Genomic DNA, 17,805 nt, shown 5'->3' on the forward strand with positions numbered 1-17,805 from the left:
CAGTTGTCCATTTACATCTGTGTTATATAGCCTTTTTGAGCTGATAAATGTTTATATAATTTTAATAATACCAGACAGAACTTGGAGATTTTATCTGTTCTTTGTAGAATGATTTGGTGTTCTAGCATTCATAATATTAAGTAAAATAACTGCTAACAGTATAACATTTTTAACTTATAGCATAAGTTTTTATATTAGAAGGTCATTCTTTGATGATGATATCTTGTTTCAGCTTTGGCCTCAGCTAAATACTGTTTTTTCAGATCTTGGCCATTGGGCATTATGCCAGAATGTGTATTTAGTGCACTTCAAAGGAGTTATATCAGTTTTCACTCAGTAAATGAGCTTGCCTATTTCCCATACACCTTTTGCCAGTATTGTCACTGAGCAATGTTTAGTAATTACCTACTATGTGTCAGGATGCTTTACTTTGCGGTTAGGGGTACTCAACGAACAAAGCAGGCGTGGTCCCTGTTTCCCTGGTATTTACAGACTGGCAGTGGAGACAGATATTGAATAGCTCTGTTCACAGATTTTTAATTATACTGGTAGCAAGTATGACAAAGGAGCGATATTGAAGGCTGTGAGCACATACCAGGAAGTTAATTCCTTAGCAAAGTATGCTTTTGAAAATCTCTATCTGTAATTAAATCCTTCTCTTCCCACAGACAATTTAGTTAAATAATTCTGGTTGTTATTAATCATGGAATACTAGGCAAGCCACTAGAAATGCAGATTTCTTACCCTCTGAATTGGAAATGTCTGTGAACTTTTGACTAAAGTCATATCTTTAAATCCGTGTTGAAAATGTTTTCCACCTATACTAGGCAGCATTCTTCTCCCTTCTGTGCACACTTTATCCTCGGGGTCATATTTTCATTATAGAGATTTTGTGAATTCCTGAGTTGAAGGTGAACCTGTTTATGGTGATGCTTTTTATAAACACTGGGTTAATGTGCCTTTGCACAGTTTGTGAATCTTCTATCCCTTCTATTCAAATCCATGAAATAAATGACAAGATGGATCCATCTGAATACATAAATATCATTTTCTGACACAAATGTAATAGCATTTTCACTGCAACACTGTTGGTGCTGACTCTTGTATGTACATCGTTCTTAAATACGTGTATTGTTTTTAGTTGGCCAGTTTGGCTGTTGGTGATATGTTTTCTTGGCAAAGCAATCCAGAAAATGTCTCATTAATTAACATTTAGAAGAGTGATATGGTAATTGTAGGCGGTTGTCAAGAGAATTTTCTAAGTATTTTGCGCAGTAGTTTTTTTTTAAAGTGGTTGCAAACTTCCTAGGTTGACTACTTTTGTAGGGGACAATTCTCTTGCATGACTGCTGACATTTTTTTTTAATTGGTAAAGTCACTTCATCTGCAGTTTGTGTGAGACAACCTATCCAAAATGCTCAGAGACCATGAAGGTTAAGGATCCTCTTGGAAGAGAATTTGCTAAGGACAGTCCTTGATACTGTGAACTTGGACATACAGACTATTTAACACAAGAAATTTAATTATTATGATTAAATACATTAGGGGTTGGGGGAAGACTGTAGGATTTCAGATAAACTAATGCTTCATTTTTGTTGTTAGATTTTAAAGATAGTTCCAGTTTTTCACTTTCGCAGCATTAAATACATATGGAAATAAATACTTATCCATGTGTCAAATGTATTCCCAGAAGTTCAGTTTATAATCAAAGGGTTTGAACATTTTTAAGGACCTTGTTGCAATTGCCAAATTGCTTCCCATATTTTTTAGAAAATAATGAACCCAAAGTGGCCTTTGTTTGATGGTTGTAGGTCATTCTTTTTTTTCTTTTTTAATTTGAGAGAGAGAGAGAGAGAGCATGTGCATGGGGAAGGGGCAGAGACAGAGAGAGAGAGAGAAAGAATCCCAAGCAAGCTCCACACTCAGCATGGAGCCCGAGGCAGGGCTCAGTCCCACAACCCTGGGATCATGACCTGAGCCGAAATCAAGAGTCGAATGTTCAACCAACTGAGCCGCCCAGGCACCCTGGTTATAGGTCATCCTTATGACCGTTAATCAATTCACCATCTCATTCTTTATCTACTTTTTATTTATTCTTGGAGTGTAGCCCTGTAATAATTTGATATTTTGTTGCTTTAAATCTGCACTGATCTAAAATATTAGTAATAATTTTTAATTGTGCATGTATTGGGGCACCTGGGTGGCTCAGTCGGTTAAGCGTCCAACATTGGCTCAGGTCATGATCTTGCCCTGCATCGTGCTCTGTGTTGACAGCTCAGAGCCTAGAGCCTGCTTCGGATTCTGTGTCTCCCTCTCTCTCTGCCCTTCCCCTGCTCACACTCTGTCTCTCTCAAAATAAATAAAGGATTAAAAAAAATTGTGCATAAATTGAGTCAACAAGACAGTATGAAAGTCTCTTGAAATATGTAGCAACTCAAAGGCTATCATTTTATCGGTTTAGAAATCTGTTTTTCTGTTTTTTAGTCTTTATTCTAGTGAGGGTTGGCAAGTCTGACCTATCTAAATATTATTACACTGTATTTAGTTCTAATACCATATATGATTGTTTCTAGGAAATACTTTCCACCCCCCCCCGACATTTTAGCAACTGAAATTAATGTCTGTCCTGCAGTTTCTGCAGTGTAATATAAGAGTATGTTACATTTGATGGTATCTTAGATGGAATACAGTATTACTTCTAGGTAGGAGTGTATGTGTGTGAGAATTGCTCTTAGGTGACATCACCATAAAGAGTATCTTTATGGACTTTTAGTTGGTTGCCTTACCTTGGCTTCCTCTAATCAATAACTTAAAATCAATAAAAGTGCACTAGCAAAGTGTAAAAAATAAAAATAGCAAAAAATGGGAAGCCATCTAGGTACCCAATAAGGAGAATTCTTAGGTAAGCTATGGTATCCATTTAATAAAATATTATACAGTTTAAGATGATACTTGTGAATAACAGTATATGAAAATGTATTATAGTATTGATTACAATTTTTGTCAAAAATTGTTTATGAGGAGATAAGTCAGTAATATTTAAGTGATGAGACTTTACCTTGGATACTTTAAAAATTGCAAGCATACTGCTTTTGAAAATAAATTTTAAATAAAAGTATAAGTATTAAAGGCTTTTTTTTCTTTACTGTTTATATCATTTGGCTCTCTTCTTGGCTGTTTACATCTTAGGTAAGTTAGGATATAAATTAAGGGACTTTCTTCTTGGACTCATTTCTTCTTAACCTAAAATTAAGAAAATGTTCTAAAAATTCACAAAAAGTCAAATGGGATGTTAATATTAGCCTCACTAGAGCTTTGTACCTCCAGTTTAAGAAATAAGAAAAATAAGGGGCGCCTGGGTGGCGCAGTCGGTTAAGTGTCCGACTTCAGCTAGGTCACGATCTCGCGGTCCGTGAGTTCGAGCCCCGCGTCGGGCTCTGGGCTGATGGCTCGGAGCCTAGAGCCTGTTTCCGATTCTGTGTCTCCCTCTCTCTCTCTGCCCCTCCCCCATTCATGCTCTGTCTCTCTCTGTCCCAAAAATAAATAAACGTTGAAAAAAAAATTTTTTTAAAGAAATAAGAAAAATAAGATGGAATTTCTCATTCAGGTACTAGTTAGGTAGCTTCATTGTTCCAAATTTATGAGTCTATTAACCAGCAAGTTTCTACTACTATTCCCTGCTTTTAACAGTAGCAAAATTGAGTCTGTTTTTGTTAATATTCTTACTTGCTTCAAAGATGCTTATTTTCCTCTGAGATATGTCCATTTACTTTGCAGTTCATTAATATTTACTTTTTTTCCCTGCTGTTATAACCAGTTAGGTTTGTGTTATGAAGCTAGGTGTTAATAAAATACGGCATTATGCACTGTTCTTTAAAAATTAATTTTTTAGGAGATGGATATTTTAGGAGCAGTCAATTCTTGGTTGTTCTACTACTTACTCTTTAACTTTTGAATGATCTGTCATCTTTTTTTCATCTCTTTTCTTTTGCAAGAATATTAACCTTTGTAATTCTAACATAGACTCAGTTACTAATGGAAAATAGACACCCGTGGTTTTAAAAAGAGAGGTAATAGGGGTGCCTGGGCAGCTCAGTTGGTTGGGCATCTGGCTATTGATTTCTGCTCAGGTCATGATCTCATGGTTTGTGGGTTCGAGCCCCACATTGCGCTCTGCACTAACAGCGTGGAGGCTGCTTGGGATTCTCTCTCCCTCTCTCTCTGCCCATCCCCTACTTGCATGCTCTCTCTCTCAAAAATAAATAAACATTTTAAAAAATAATAAAAAGAGAGGTAATGAAGATTAAAACTGTTGGTAATATAAGGTCTTTTGAATTATTTGTTATGAAATGCCTACTTGTTAAAATCGGACTAAATCTGTGCTTCACCGATTTATAGCACTGTTGTCTTCAGTGGGTTGTTTGAGTCTCAAAACCTATTTCCTAAGCAAACAATACCATCATCATAGGACTGTTGTTAAGTGTTAAATGAGATGTGCCCATTTTTTAACATAATGCCTGGAGTGTAATATGTGCTTAATGAATAGTAGTTGATATTATCTGTTTTTAATTTCAGACATTTTATCAAGTTACTGCTGTGCAAGGCACTTTGATGTTTGGAGGGAAGGGTAAGAAAATGATAAATATGCTCCTTGAAGGCAGGAATACTCAAATATGTTCATGTTATGGCTTACCATTTATCATAGGCTTCTAGCCTATAAATTCATACCATACAACTTATACAGTAAATACAGTATTTTGTGTTTTTTAAAAAAAATTTTTAAGTTTATTTGGGAGAGAGAGAGTGCACATGCATGCATGAATTAGGGTGGGAGGAAGGGGTGCAGAGAGAGAGGGAGAAAGAGAATCCCAAGCAGGTTTCATGCTGTCAGTACAGAGCCCGATGCGTGACTCCATCTCACAAACTTGTGAGATCACAACCTGAGCCAAAATCAAGAGTTGGTGCTTAACTGATGAGCCACTCAGGCACCCCCAGTATTTTGGGGTTGTTTTGGCTAAAACTTTGGACTATCACACTCAATATAGTACAGTTTTACTTATTAAAAATTTGAAGTGAAAGGAATCTAATTGTTTATTTCTAGAAATCCTATAAAAATTGTTCATGGACAGGCCTGTCAACAAACCAAAAGCGTAGCTGATACAGTTTGAATTCTGTTTTCCACTGAAGTGTCTACCCTAGCTTTTATCTTTACTATTCCTTTTCAGGAATGCCTTTAGTTTGATAAATGGAGAGAAGCATGTGTGCATGTCCTCCAAAAGTTTCATTCCAATAGAAATAAAGTTTTCCTGATTCCATTAGTCCAGTTTGCCACCAGTAATTTTTTTGTACTTCTCTGCTCTTTGGTTCCCACTTTTGTCTGCACATTTCCTCATTGTCCATCTCAGTAATTTTTGTAAACTATGTGAGTAATGACCTTATGTTTGCCTTTATTCTTAACCCTTGGTCTATTCATTGTTCTTTTTTTAAATAGCAATACGAAATATGTGTAACACATGAAAATATTTATTCTTAAAACTCTTTCTTCTAATGTTGATTAATTTAGTAGACCAGTAAAAGCAACAAAGACCCAGATGCAAGGTGGCCTGTCTGCTTAGGTTGGCTCCCTACAAGGTCCCAAGTTTGCTCATGTCCCATGCAGGTGAGCACATCCCAAGCAAAAAATGTTTCTCATGACCTGTATCTTTTAAAGAGCAAAGAAATCATTTCCACAAGCTTTTCAACAGACTTGGCGTTACCTCTTATTAGAGAAAACATCATTACACACTCATTTCCAACCAGTCATTCGCAAAGGAACTGGAATTACTTTCATGGGCTTATCAAAATTTGTACCAATTTAGGGTTTTATTGGCAAGATACAAATGGAAATCTAGTTATGCATAGTCATCTGCTGCATAAGACTTTCTAATGGAGATACTAGGTGGGTTGATTAAGTAGAACGAGTAGGAAAGTGTTTCACAAAATGTTTTAACACTGTACTCTAGAAGTATAATGTTATTAGCTTATTACTATTATGCTTTTGTTATGTTAATGTTATTAGCTTATTACTGTTACTTTGTTATGACTTTTTCTGTAACTTTTTGACCAAGCATAAGACTATCAACCTGATTTATTTTGCCTTTCTCTAAGAAGGTAAATTGTGTACAAAATTGAGTAGTATGTGTCTCAGGATTTTATATGTAAATAACATTGTCATGGAACCTTGGTATTTAGCCCTTACATAACACTTCATACTTGCCCCCACTGGCCCCCAGTATTTCTGGAATGATGAAATTACCAGGTATAGTGCTTCAATCAGTAGCAATTTAGAGAGAACTTTATAAAATGGAAGAAACAGAAGTGACCCTCTAGTGTTGTGATTTGCTACTGCAGTGTTCTGCAGTGTGGAGGAGAGACTGATGACTCATTAGATCACATGGTTGCCTGTGCTAACTTTCTGGATTTTTTCCCTTCTATAGCAGGGTTTTGTTTTGTTTTTAATTTTGTACAGATCTGGGTAGAAAACCCTACAATTTGTGACTATAGGAATCTTAGTTGTAAATTGCATTTACTTTTTATCCTTAAAGTAGGAATTGAGAAAGTAAAGGCAAGGTTTTTTTTGTAATCGTTGAGTTGATTTCTCTGAGTGCAACCATGTATACCACATTGTTTTAATAAAAGCAGTTGTTTTTAAGGTAGATATCATGCTTTTTTTTTTTAATGTTTATTTTTGCGGGGGAGAGAGAGAGGACATGCTTCTACCAGCAAGGAAGGGGCAGAGAGAGGGAGACAGAAGAACTGAAGCAGGCTCTGTGCTGACAGCAGAGAGCCTGATGTGGGGGCCTGAACTCACAAATGGTGAGATCATGACCTGAGTTGAAGTCTGACGCATAACTGACTGAGCCACCCAGGTGCCCCTATGCCTTTATTTTTTAAATGATGGAAAGCAGCAAGAATAGCTGTATTTTGTAATAGGAAGGAGTTATTAAATAGCATATAAAACTTAATGTAGCATGAAATCGTATCATGTTATTTTGGACATTCTGGAGATTTGGGATAAGATTTAACTTTCAGTGTGACGTGACTTGCGATGTAATTTGCTTATTTCAAGTTAAAATGGTGTCTTTTTAAAATGTTTATTTATTTTTGAGAGAGAAAGAGTGTAAGCGGGGAAGGGGCAGAGAGAGAGGAAGACACAGAATCTGAAACAGACTTCAGGCTCTGAGCTGTCAGCACAGAGTCTGACATGGGGCTTGAACTCACAAACCACGAGATCATGACCTGAGCCAAAGTCGGATGCTTAACGAACTGGGCCATCCAGGTGCCCCTAAAATGTTGTCTTAAACATCTTTAAAAGCCTATGCTTTTTCACGTAGAGGCATAAGCATTAAATAAGGAAACGGATTTTAATGTGGGGTATTTTTTTTAACTTATTTACTTAAATTCTTCAGATTCTATGTCTTCCTTTCTCTCTGCCCCTCCCCTACTTGCACTCTGTCTCTCTCTCAAAAAAAAAAAAAAAAAAAAAAAAAAAACTTAAAAAAATTAACTTATTTACTTAAACTCAAGTTAGTTTTCATACAGCGTAGTATTGGTTTCAGGAGTAGAACCCAGTTATTCATCGGTTGCATATAACACCTAGTGCTCATTCCAACAAGTGCCCTCCTGAGTGTCCATCACCCATTTAACCCATCCCCTCACCCAACATTCCTCCAGCAGTCCTCAATCTTTTGTTCTCCGTATTTAACAGTCTTTTATGGTTTGCCTTCCTCTCTGATTTTATTTTATTTTCCCTTCCCTTCCCCTATGTTCATCTGTTGTGTTTCTTAAATTCCACATATGAATGAAATCGTATGATATTTGTCTTTCTCTGACTGTCTTATTTAGCTTAGTATAATACACTCTAGTTCCATCCACGTTGTTACAAATGGCAAGATTTCATTCTTCTTGATCATAGTATTCTATTGTGTATGTATATATATATGTGTGTGTGTATATGTGTATATATACATATATATACATATATACATACATATACACATATACATATATATACATATATACATATATACATATATACATATACATGTATATACGTATATATATATACATATATATATATATATACACATATACACACACACACACACCACATCTTGTTCATCCATTCATCAGTCGATGGCCATTTGGGCTCTTTCCATAATTTGGCTATTGTTGATAGTGCTGCTATAAACATTGGGATGAATGTGCTGCTTTGAATCAGCATTTTTGTATCCTTTGGATAAATACCTAGTAGTGCAATTGCTGGGTCGTAGGATAGTTCTGTTTTTAATTTTTTTCGGGAATCTCCGTACTCTTTTCCAGAGTGGCTGCACCAGTTTGCATTCCCACCAGCGGTGCAGAAGAGTTCCCCTTTCTCCATATCCTCACCAACATATGTTGTTTCCTGAGTTACTGATTTTAGCCATTCTGACAATGGTGAGGTGGTATCTCACTGTGGTTTTGATTTGTATTTCCCTGATGATGAGTGATGTTGATCATCTTTTCATGTGTCTGTTAGCTATCTGGATGTCTTTGGGAAAGTGTCTTTTCATGTCCTCTACCCATTTGTTCACTGATTATTTGTTTTTTGGGTGTTGAGTTTGGTTAAGTTCTTTATAGATTTTGGATACTAACCCTTTATCTGATATATCATTTGCAAATATCTTTTCCCATTCCATCAGTTGCCTTTTAGTTTTATTGGTAGTTTCCTTTGCTATGCAGAGCTTTTTATCTTGATGAGGTCCAAATAGTTCATTTTTGCTTTTATTTCCCTTGCCTCTGGAGACATGTCTAATAAGAAGCTGGCTGTGGCCAAGGTCAGAGAGATTGCAGCCTGTTTTCTCCTGTAGGATTTTGATGGTTTCCTGTCTCACATTAGGTCTTTCAACCATTTTGAGTTTATTTTTGTGTACGGTGTAAGAAAGTGGTCCAGTTTCATCCTTCTGCATATCACCGTCTAGTTTTCCCAACACCATTTGGTGAAGAGACTGTCTTTTTTCCATTGGATACTGGAGTATTTTTATTTTCACTGTTTTCATAGATAACAACGAAGGGTGATTAATGGGTGCAAAGTAGTATGTTATGAATATGCTTATCAAACTGCTATATTAGCAGCCCTGTTCAGTGATTAAGTGAATATAATATGTCTATCTAATGAATAATTTTTATTTTATTTGTGGGAAGGAAGCAATTTCCTATTTATCTTATAAAATAGATATTGTATACGATGGAGTGCAAAACTTGCTTGGAATAAGAGAATGTACAAGAGCATACAAAGAAATTTCCCTGCTTACAGTAGACTTCTATAACATCCTGTTCTCTGTCAGGACTGGGAAGAGCTTGGTGGGTATTTATTCACTCTTTACTTGTTTTTCTCTTTTTGGGGTGCTTTGGTGAAAAAATTTTAGAAGTACAATGGGAACCCTTATCTCAGTGCTGTGGGAATTGAAAATTCAATTTTCAGAAGAGCCCATTTCCTTGGACCAGTCCTTGGAAGTTTCTCGAAGTGTTTAGATGTTAAGAAGTTGGAGCCAAAAACTTCTGGACATGGAGAACATATTTTCCAACTCTATCAGAAAATAGTTCTTTAGAAGTTAAATAAACTCTTAATTGGGACTTCTTTTCCTCTAACTACTGTTGATGGGTTCTATCTAAGTTTCTGTTGAAGGACAAAAAGCAAGTTCCTTGTAGAAACTAAGGCTTTGGTTGTAAGGGGACCTGACCTCTGTGTCAGTAGCTTGACTTAGCCCAAACATTACCCTAAGTGCTCTGCTTTCTAAAGCCACTTTTGTATCTCTCTTCCCTTTTCACAGAATAACTAGTTACAAGATAACTAAGAAAACAGGCCAGAGATCTTTGTGGTTCAAGTGTGAGTCTAAGTTTCACTTATCCAGGGAGTAATTATTTACTTTATTCAATACGTGAGCATTTTGGGTTCTCTGGAATCAGATGCCTAGAAAGTCTATTGTATAAATAAGATCTTTGTTAGGGATCCACACATGTGAAAGGAAGGAGACAGACTCCAAGTTGGGAAGGGAAGAAGTTGAAATGCGATTGAAGCCTAGAAAAGCCTTAGCCGACTCTGTAGGGAAATCTGGAGTGAGTGTTACTTATAAGAGTATCCCACATCTGGGTTGACATGACTGGGTCTTTATACCTCCGTTTTGCTCAGTCACCAGGTACAGATTGCCCTGTGAAGGGTGTGAACATGGGCAAGGCAGCTCTGTGACTGAGGCAGACCCTGAAGGGTTGACTGGTGGCTGTTGGCTGTCCACTGATGACATTCCACTGTCCTTTCTTAAAGGAGGGTCTGGATGCTGCATCTCTGAGTCTAATTTTTTTATAAATGCTTATGTATTTATTTTGAGTAAGAGCACAAGTTGGGAAAGGGTAGAGAGAGGGAAGGAGAAAATCCCAAGCAGGTGACACGGGACTGGATCCCATGACCGCAAGATCACCACCCGAGCTGAAATTAAGAGTCTGATGCTCAACCGACTGAGCCACCCAGGCTCCCCCTGAGTCTAATTTGATAAAACTATTGCCTTGAGGCAGAGACTGTTGTCCTTCATACCATATAAGATTGTTTAGATGCAGACAATAGAAACCAGCCTTGTGAATTTAGAAGGCAGAGTAGTGCAGGCTGTAAGGCCCAGAGGCATTGGAGTCAGTTTGCCAAGATTCAGATCCCACCTTTACTTCTCTCCAATTTTGTGATCATGGGCAAACTTACTTAAATCTCCATTCCTTAGGTTTCCCATTTGTAAAATGGAGGTGGTATTGGAAGTTATTAAGTAACTATTCACTGAGAGCTTCTTTTCTTTGTCCAGGCATTGTTTTCCGTGCCGTCATGAAACTTGCATTCTAGGGAGTGATACAGATGGTAAAAGAGTGAAATAAAAAGAAAAATTATATTCTTTCAGGTAGTCAGTTTATAAGTGTGAAGAAAAGCAGGGTAAGAGCATTGAGGCTGACAGTGGGAACAGGGAGACTGTTCATGGGAGTGAGAAAACACATTCTGGGCAGCAGCACAGCAGGCGTAAAGGTCTGAGTTGCTGGAGCCAAGATTAAAATTTAACTGTGTTAAAACATCAGAAATGGACAGAAAAGTGCTGGGAATTCCTGCTTTTTATACTTCAAAAACTGACGTTTCCATAATTTTCTTATTTTATCCTGAAAGATGTGTTAAGAGCTGGGGATATATTTGCAACCACTTCTCTGCATATAACTCAGCGGAATACAAAAGGCTAAGTTACTCATAATTGTTACCATTTTTTTCTTCTCTTAACACTGACTTTTTAAAAAGTAGAATCCTCTTGATTTGCTGTATAAGAATATTAATCAGATGAATACAGATTTGTGGATCTAGTGAAAGCATCTCTAAGTAAACTTACAGAATTATTATTTAGGCTCTTAATTCTCTAATTGGATGTTATTGTTTCTAAGGTCTCCTGTCTTTGGCATAAATTAATATATGCCTAAAAATAAAAAGTTAAAGATTATAGAAACACTAGTTTCCATGGTGGCTAGGATTATTCAGCTGAGTGATAAACCCACATGGTAGCTGAATCATGAATAAACCCTCTGATTTCCACTAATCATTGCTCATACACTTAGAGGCTGTCACTGTTGTTTTAAAGGGAATGTATATAAATGCTTATTTTAAAAAATCAGAACAGATAACCTTTATTGTCTTATGAACTCTCCAGAATACGTTGGTTAACCCCAGAAAGTTTGAGTCACCTGTGAAAAAGCTCCACTGTATACTCTAGTGTCTCCTTGTTCATCCTGCAGGTCTCAGCCCAGCCTCTTCTAAGTCATTCCCATCCTGCCCAGGTCTAGGTTCCGTACCTTTGCTTTATGCTCTCCCAGATCAGCCTGCACAGCTCCTATGACAACACATGTATCACTTATTGTAACTACCTATTTGTCTTTATATCCATCCCACCAGGCCAGAAGCTCCTTGGGGGAGAGATTGTGTCTTCTCACTCCGTTCTGTTTTCAACCTGTAACACACAACACATCATTGATGCTTAAAATCCATTTTGTTTTAAAAAATAAAGTTACGGTAAAGTGTACATAATAGCTAAGAAAAAAACTAGCCAAGTGACTAGATTTGGTTCAAGTAACAAGAGGGTAAGAATACACTAAGTGCTGTTTATTTGTTACACTGGGTACTTTTTAGGAAGTTAGGCAAGATTAACTTGCATTAACAGAATAAAGTTGATAGTCATCACTATTTTTTGTTTTAGTTTCATTTTATTTATTCGAGAGAGACCCAAGACAGTGTGAGTGGGGAGGGGCAGAGAGAGGGAGAGAGAATCCCAAGCAGGCTCTGTGCTAATAGCACAGAGCCTGACACAGGGTTCGAACTCACGAAACCACGAGACCATGTCCTGAGCCAAAACCAAGAGTCAGACACTTAAACAACTAAGCCACCTAGGCACCCCATCACTATTACTTTTCTGTTAGGCTTAGCATTAGGTGCCTTGCAACAGCCCCATTAGATTTTATAGATGAAAATGAGACTCAAAAAGTTGAGAGAATGTGATTTGCCCAAGGATGCAACTTAAAAATTCATACTCAATCTGTCTGACTCAAAGCCTTGGTCTCTCTCGATAAAAAGAAGCAGCCAGGATGGGTGAAAAAGTATTCTTCAGTACTTACTCATATAACGTTCAGAATACAATTTTTTTTATTTTGTTTGCTCTACTTGAAAAGAAAAGAGTAGCCTCTGGAGAGAGAGATCTGAAAAAAACTGTTGGAGAGTTAAGGCACTAAAGAGAATTTCCTTGGAGAGGTCTCTAGTCTGTGGCTACAGCTGTTGGAAGAAACGGCCAAGAGGGTAGAAGCAGTGGGGAACTAGATTTATGTGGAATATGGTATTTTCTAAGGAGAGATTTTTAAAAATAGAATGGCTTTTTCAAAATTCAAGCCCTGTTTGAATAGTGGTATTACTGATGAAATTCTTGTAAGCATTTTATATTTCACGAGGAACATTCAACAAATTTGTAATTCAGCCACATCTCTGGGGTAGGTAGTAGAATTTTTCCTGCTTTTCAAATGACGATATGAAGAGATTTTGATTTGTTCAGATCCTCCTGCAGCATGTCCCTGGTAGATCCAAAAAGTGTCCGAAGTCTGCTGACTCAAGATTTCATGCTATTTCCACTTTAATAGGCAAGTGACCATGTATCATGCAAGCTATATAAGAAATACTCATATTTGGGGAAGAAATCAGACTGATTATCAAGTTATTTTCTGACTTTGAAATTTTCTTATTTTCTGAAGATGAAAATTTGACCTCATTTGTTTGTTCACTACTTCTTTGAAGACTTTGCCCAACCCATTTCCCAAATAAATGTTTGTCTTTAAGCTTTGTTTTTTCCCTTATTGTCTAAGTAGTTTCTAGAAAAGCTTGTTCTTCTCTTTTTTGTATTCCAGTCTTTTGCAGTTTCATACCTGATTACTTAACAGCCCCTTCTACTGCATCTTTAGGAAGCTGGAAAATCCTAGTGAGCCAGTTTCCCCTTTTCATTACTTCCTCCCTCAACTGCCCTTCCTCTAATTTAATTTTCCTATTGAGAACACAAAAATCTTTGCTCTTTTATTGTGACATTTGTGACTGTGGTATCTGGCTTATTTTTTTCTAATTCACTTACATTGTTTCCAATGAGTAGAAGTATAACCTACCTTTAACCATAAATTACCAGCCTGATGATAGTCTCTACCTTATCACTGATGCCATCTTCAAGTTTTTGGTACCTTTCTTGCCCCTTTGATCATATTCCTCTCACTTGTAAGGTCTCCCATATCTCCGTGTGGTTTTCATCGTTATTTTCACTCATATTTGTTTCTTTCATCACTGGGTTCTTCCTTGTTAGCCGTATCCACTGTTACCCTTCTGAAGCCACAAAGTGTATCCAACAGAACTCCACTCACTGTTAATGACTTCATTGTTATACTCTCCTCCCCAATTCTTTGGTATCTTGGTTAATGGATTGCAAATTGTGTCTCATGGAGTATATGGTTCTGTAGTGATCCTTCATGGCTCCAAAAGACAAAAACACAACTCAGCTGTGCTCGAATTAATTCCCAGAGCTCAAGGTTTGTTTTTCCTTTGTCTTTCTGTATTCTTTCCAGCTACCTGTTCCCCCTACCTCATCTACATTGGTTTGCACTTCTCCCACATCGGAATTAGTTTCTCCTCTGCTCCCAGGGTGTTGTCATCTTGAATACTAAAGTCATTTTGCTTTATAGTCCTTTGTTTAAAGCCAGTGAAAGCCCCTTTTATTCACAATCCTATTCCCTAAGTTCAAGACAGGGCCTTTTCCTTGGTAGGAGCTCAATAAACATTTAATAAATTGAATTCCATTGACATTCAACCCATAACCATTTCCAGAGCTTTCCAGCTTCTTATCTTGCCTCCATCCTCTCCTCTACTTTAATCTGTTAGATGAATTAAACATCATTCTTCTCATAACAGCTCTCCCTTGGTTATTTTCCTATTGTTTGTCCACTTGGCATTCATTTCAAGACCCACACATTAGTCTCTCTACCATTGCATCCTTACTTTTCACTGTTGCCTTAATATAAACCTTTTATTCCATTCATACTGTCTATTAACTGTTCCTGAAATTTTTATTTCCATTCTTTTGTTCTTGTTATTTCTCCACCTGGAATGCCTTTACTGTCCTTCTTTTCTTAGTTGATGCTAATTCTACCTGACCTTCAAGAAGTCTTCCCTAATCATTCTAATATTTGTACTTTTAGTAAATAAGTATATGTTATTTGGTACTTTATTACTTACTGATCCATGACCCTTACTTTATGGTTGTTTTAGGACATTATTAGATTTTATATGTATGTGTATTTTATCTCCCTTGTTAAATTGCCAATAATTATTAAGTGAGACCAGCAGTCAAAAATAAACTTTCTACTTTGGAATCCGCAGTTTTCTGTTTGGATTTGAATTGTTCATTCTTTGGGTTTTTGAGATTGCACATCAGTAAATAAGGCGAACTGAATTTCTTAAACTGTTGTGTGTTTTGCAAAAAGAAGAAGAAGAAAAAGGAAAATTGCTCCCAGAAAAATTGTAAAGATAAAGATCGCTAATACATTAATATTTTTTTATTGTAAGATGTAATGTGTCAGATGGTGAAAAGTAAAGCAGGGAAGTTGCAATTTTATTTATTTTTTACTTTTAAATGTTTTACTTATTTTTGAGAGGGAGTGCTCACGTGTGAGTGCCAGGGGGATAGAGGATCTGAAGTGGGCTCTGCACTCACAGCAGAGAGCCGGATGTGTGGGGCTCAAACTCACCAACTGTGAGAGAGCTGAAGTCAGACAGCCAATTGACTGAACCACCCAGGAGTCCCTATTTCTTGCAATTTTGAATAGATAGGCAGAGAAGCCCCTCAGAGAAGGTGAAATTTGAGTAAAGACCTGAAGGAAATATAGGAGTGATTATCTGGGAGAAGAGTACTCCAGCCAGGAGGACAACATGTGCAAAGACCCTGGAGCAGAATGTGTGTATGTGTATATGTATGTGTATTTATATGTAAGCATATATGTATATATATTTATAGTTTGTATATATCATATACAGAATGATTAAGGGGAAGAGTAGTTGGAAAAATCACAATGGCAATGGCAGAGAGGACAAGATATTGTAGGACTAGGTAAGCCATTGGAAAGACTTCACATTGTTTATTACACTCCTTGGTATTTTCTATGGAGTACTTTGCATAGGAATATGTAATTTTGAATTTTAATAATAACTGTAGACCATCCAAGAATGAGGTACTTTTAGGCAAATTGTAAGAATTTTATATTCTCTCTGAAGAAGTGGTAATAACTCAAGAATACCAATGATGAGAGTTAACTAATATTAGTTCTTTTGTTTTATGGTTTGTAATTACAACTTTTTTTCTTTAACCATAGGTAAATTAATATGATGGATTTCTCCAAGCTACCCAAAATACTTGATGAAGATAAAGAAAGCACATTTGGTTATGTGCATGGGGTCTCAGGACCTGGTAAGCAATATGTAATAATCTCAATAGTAAAGATTCCTAACTTCAGTTAATGTCTTTTCAGGGCATTTTAGGTAAAATACGCAAGTTTCTGTTCACTCACAGAAGTTCTGTTTGCCCCTAAAAGATTTCATAGTTGCTATAAGACTGAGGTAATACCTCCATCATAAGAGCTTCTTTAGCATTCATTACCTTTTTTTTTTTAATCAAGTTTATTATTTATTTTGAGAGAAAGCATGTGTGCAGGTGAGTGGGGGAGGAGCAGAGAGAGGGGAATAGAAAGGGAGTGAGAGAATCCCAAGCAGGGTACAGAGCCTGATGTGGGGCTTGATCTCATGAACCATGAGATCATGACCTGAGCTGAAATCAACAGTTGGACACTTAACTGACTGATTCACCCAGGCACCCCTTTTGCATTCATTATCTTAAGTTGATAATTATTGGGCACTAATTTGTGATATCCTATTTATTATGTATGTGTGTAATTGGTGTTCAGAGTTTTAGATATGTCTTAATTTTTTGTTAAATCTGAGGTGAAATAAGACTATATAATATAAAATTTATTGCTTTTAGTATGTAATACCGTGCAGATAATAGGCATTCAGTCAATATATGTTAATGTGGTTTGAACGTCAGTAATTTTTTTCAGAGCATTTCTCAACAATATCAACCTTGGCTCTTTGAATATATAAATGCTTCTGGATGTTTATTTTACATTTTCACATAACTAGGTATCTGTGGGAAAGAAGTTTTATGACATGAGAATGATAATAGAAAGCAGTTAAAAACTTTGTTTTATTCTGCCAAAACTTGGGGTACTGCATTTTAAATAATATATCTCATTCTAGTTTTCATTCATTTTACTCCAACTACAAAATATGATTCATATTTTCCATGGTAAAAGCCACTCATTGATTTATAATCCTTAGTGCCATGGATACTTATTTTTCCTTATGTCTCTCTTTTTTTTTTTTTTTTTTTTTAATTTTTATTTGAGAGAGTATGTGTACACAAGCAGGGGAGAGGGGAGAGTATGTGTACACAAGCAGGGGAGAGAGAGGGAGAGGGAGACGGAGACGGAGAATCTTAAGCAGGCCCCATGTTTAGCACGGAGCCCAGTGCAGGGCTTGATCTCACGACCCTGGCATTATGACCTAAGCCAAAATCAAGAGTCACTTAACTGACTGAGCCACCCAGGTGCCCCTCCTTATGTCTTTTTATAAACCTCATGCTATAGTCTTTTTGTTCTAATCACAGTGGAGGTAATGACCCTTTTCTGGTGTTTATGCAAATGAGGTCAGTAAGTCACAGTGTTTATTTCTCCCTAAGAAGTTTCTATAGCTTAGAACTTGGTGTTTGAGCTTGAACTTATTGGCAAAAACACATTTCAGTGTTGTCAGTTTCTTTTGCCTTTCCAAGTAACAGTTTTCCCCTTGATGATCAGAAGGGTCTTTAGGAAAGGCAGGCTATATTCAAGAACTTTTAGGGAAAAGGCAAAAAAGAATACCATCAAAAGAGTTTAGGTAAAAATATTTGTCTGAAACTTGTAGTAAACTGCTCCTAGAACCTATTTCTAATTCTTAAGTACTTAATAAAATCATAGAAAAATGGCATACTTTTGGGTTTATGAAATATGATTTAAAATTTTAGTTATCTCTGACATTTCAGTGCATCTTAACTCTTATATAGTAGGTATAGAGGTAAATATTTATGAAATTAACAAATCTTCCTTGTT

General features: G+C 36.6%; 1 protein-coding gene across 3 annotated transcripts in view; it reads left to right on the forward strand.

Annotated features, from left to right (window-relative positions):
* Positions 1-17,805, forward strand: part of ATP6V1A (ATPase H+ transporting V1 subunit A) — a 64,507-nt gene that overhangs the window by 12,771 nt on the left and 33,931 nt on the right. The window contains exons 2-4 of one of the 3 annotated variants that reach the window (XM_015075308.3): positions 4,576-4,627; positions 5,564-5,659; positions 15,979-16,073. In XM_015075308.3, coding sequence (XP_014930794.1) covers positions 15,989-16,073 — 85 coding nt within the window. In that variant the 5' untranslated portion in view covers positions 4,576-4,627; positions 5,564-5,659; positions 15,979-15,988. The remainder of the gene's footprint in view (positions 1-4,575; positions 4,628-5,563; positions 5,660-15,978; positions 16,074-17,805) is intronic. The other 2 variants (XM_015075307.3, XM_015075309.3) reach the window with 2 other exon arrangements.

Source organism: Acinonyx jubatus, chromosome C2 (assembly GCF_027475565.1).
Source record: "Acinonyx jubatus isolate Ajub_Pintada_27869175 chromosome C2, VMU_Ajub_asm_v1.0, whole genome shotgun sequence".
Lineage (NCBI taxonomy): Eukaryota > Metazoa > Chordata > Mammalia > Carnivora > Felidae > Acinonyx > Acinonyx jubatus.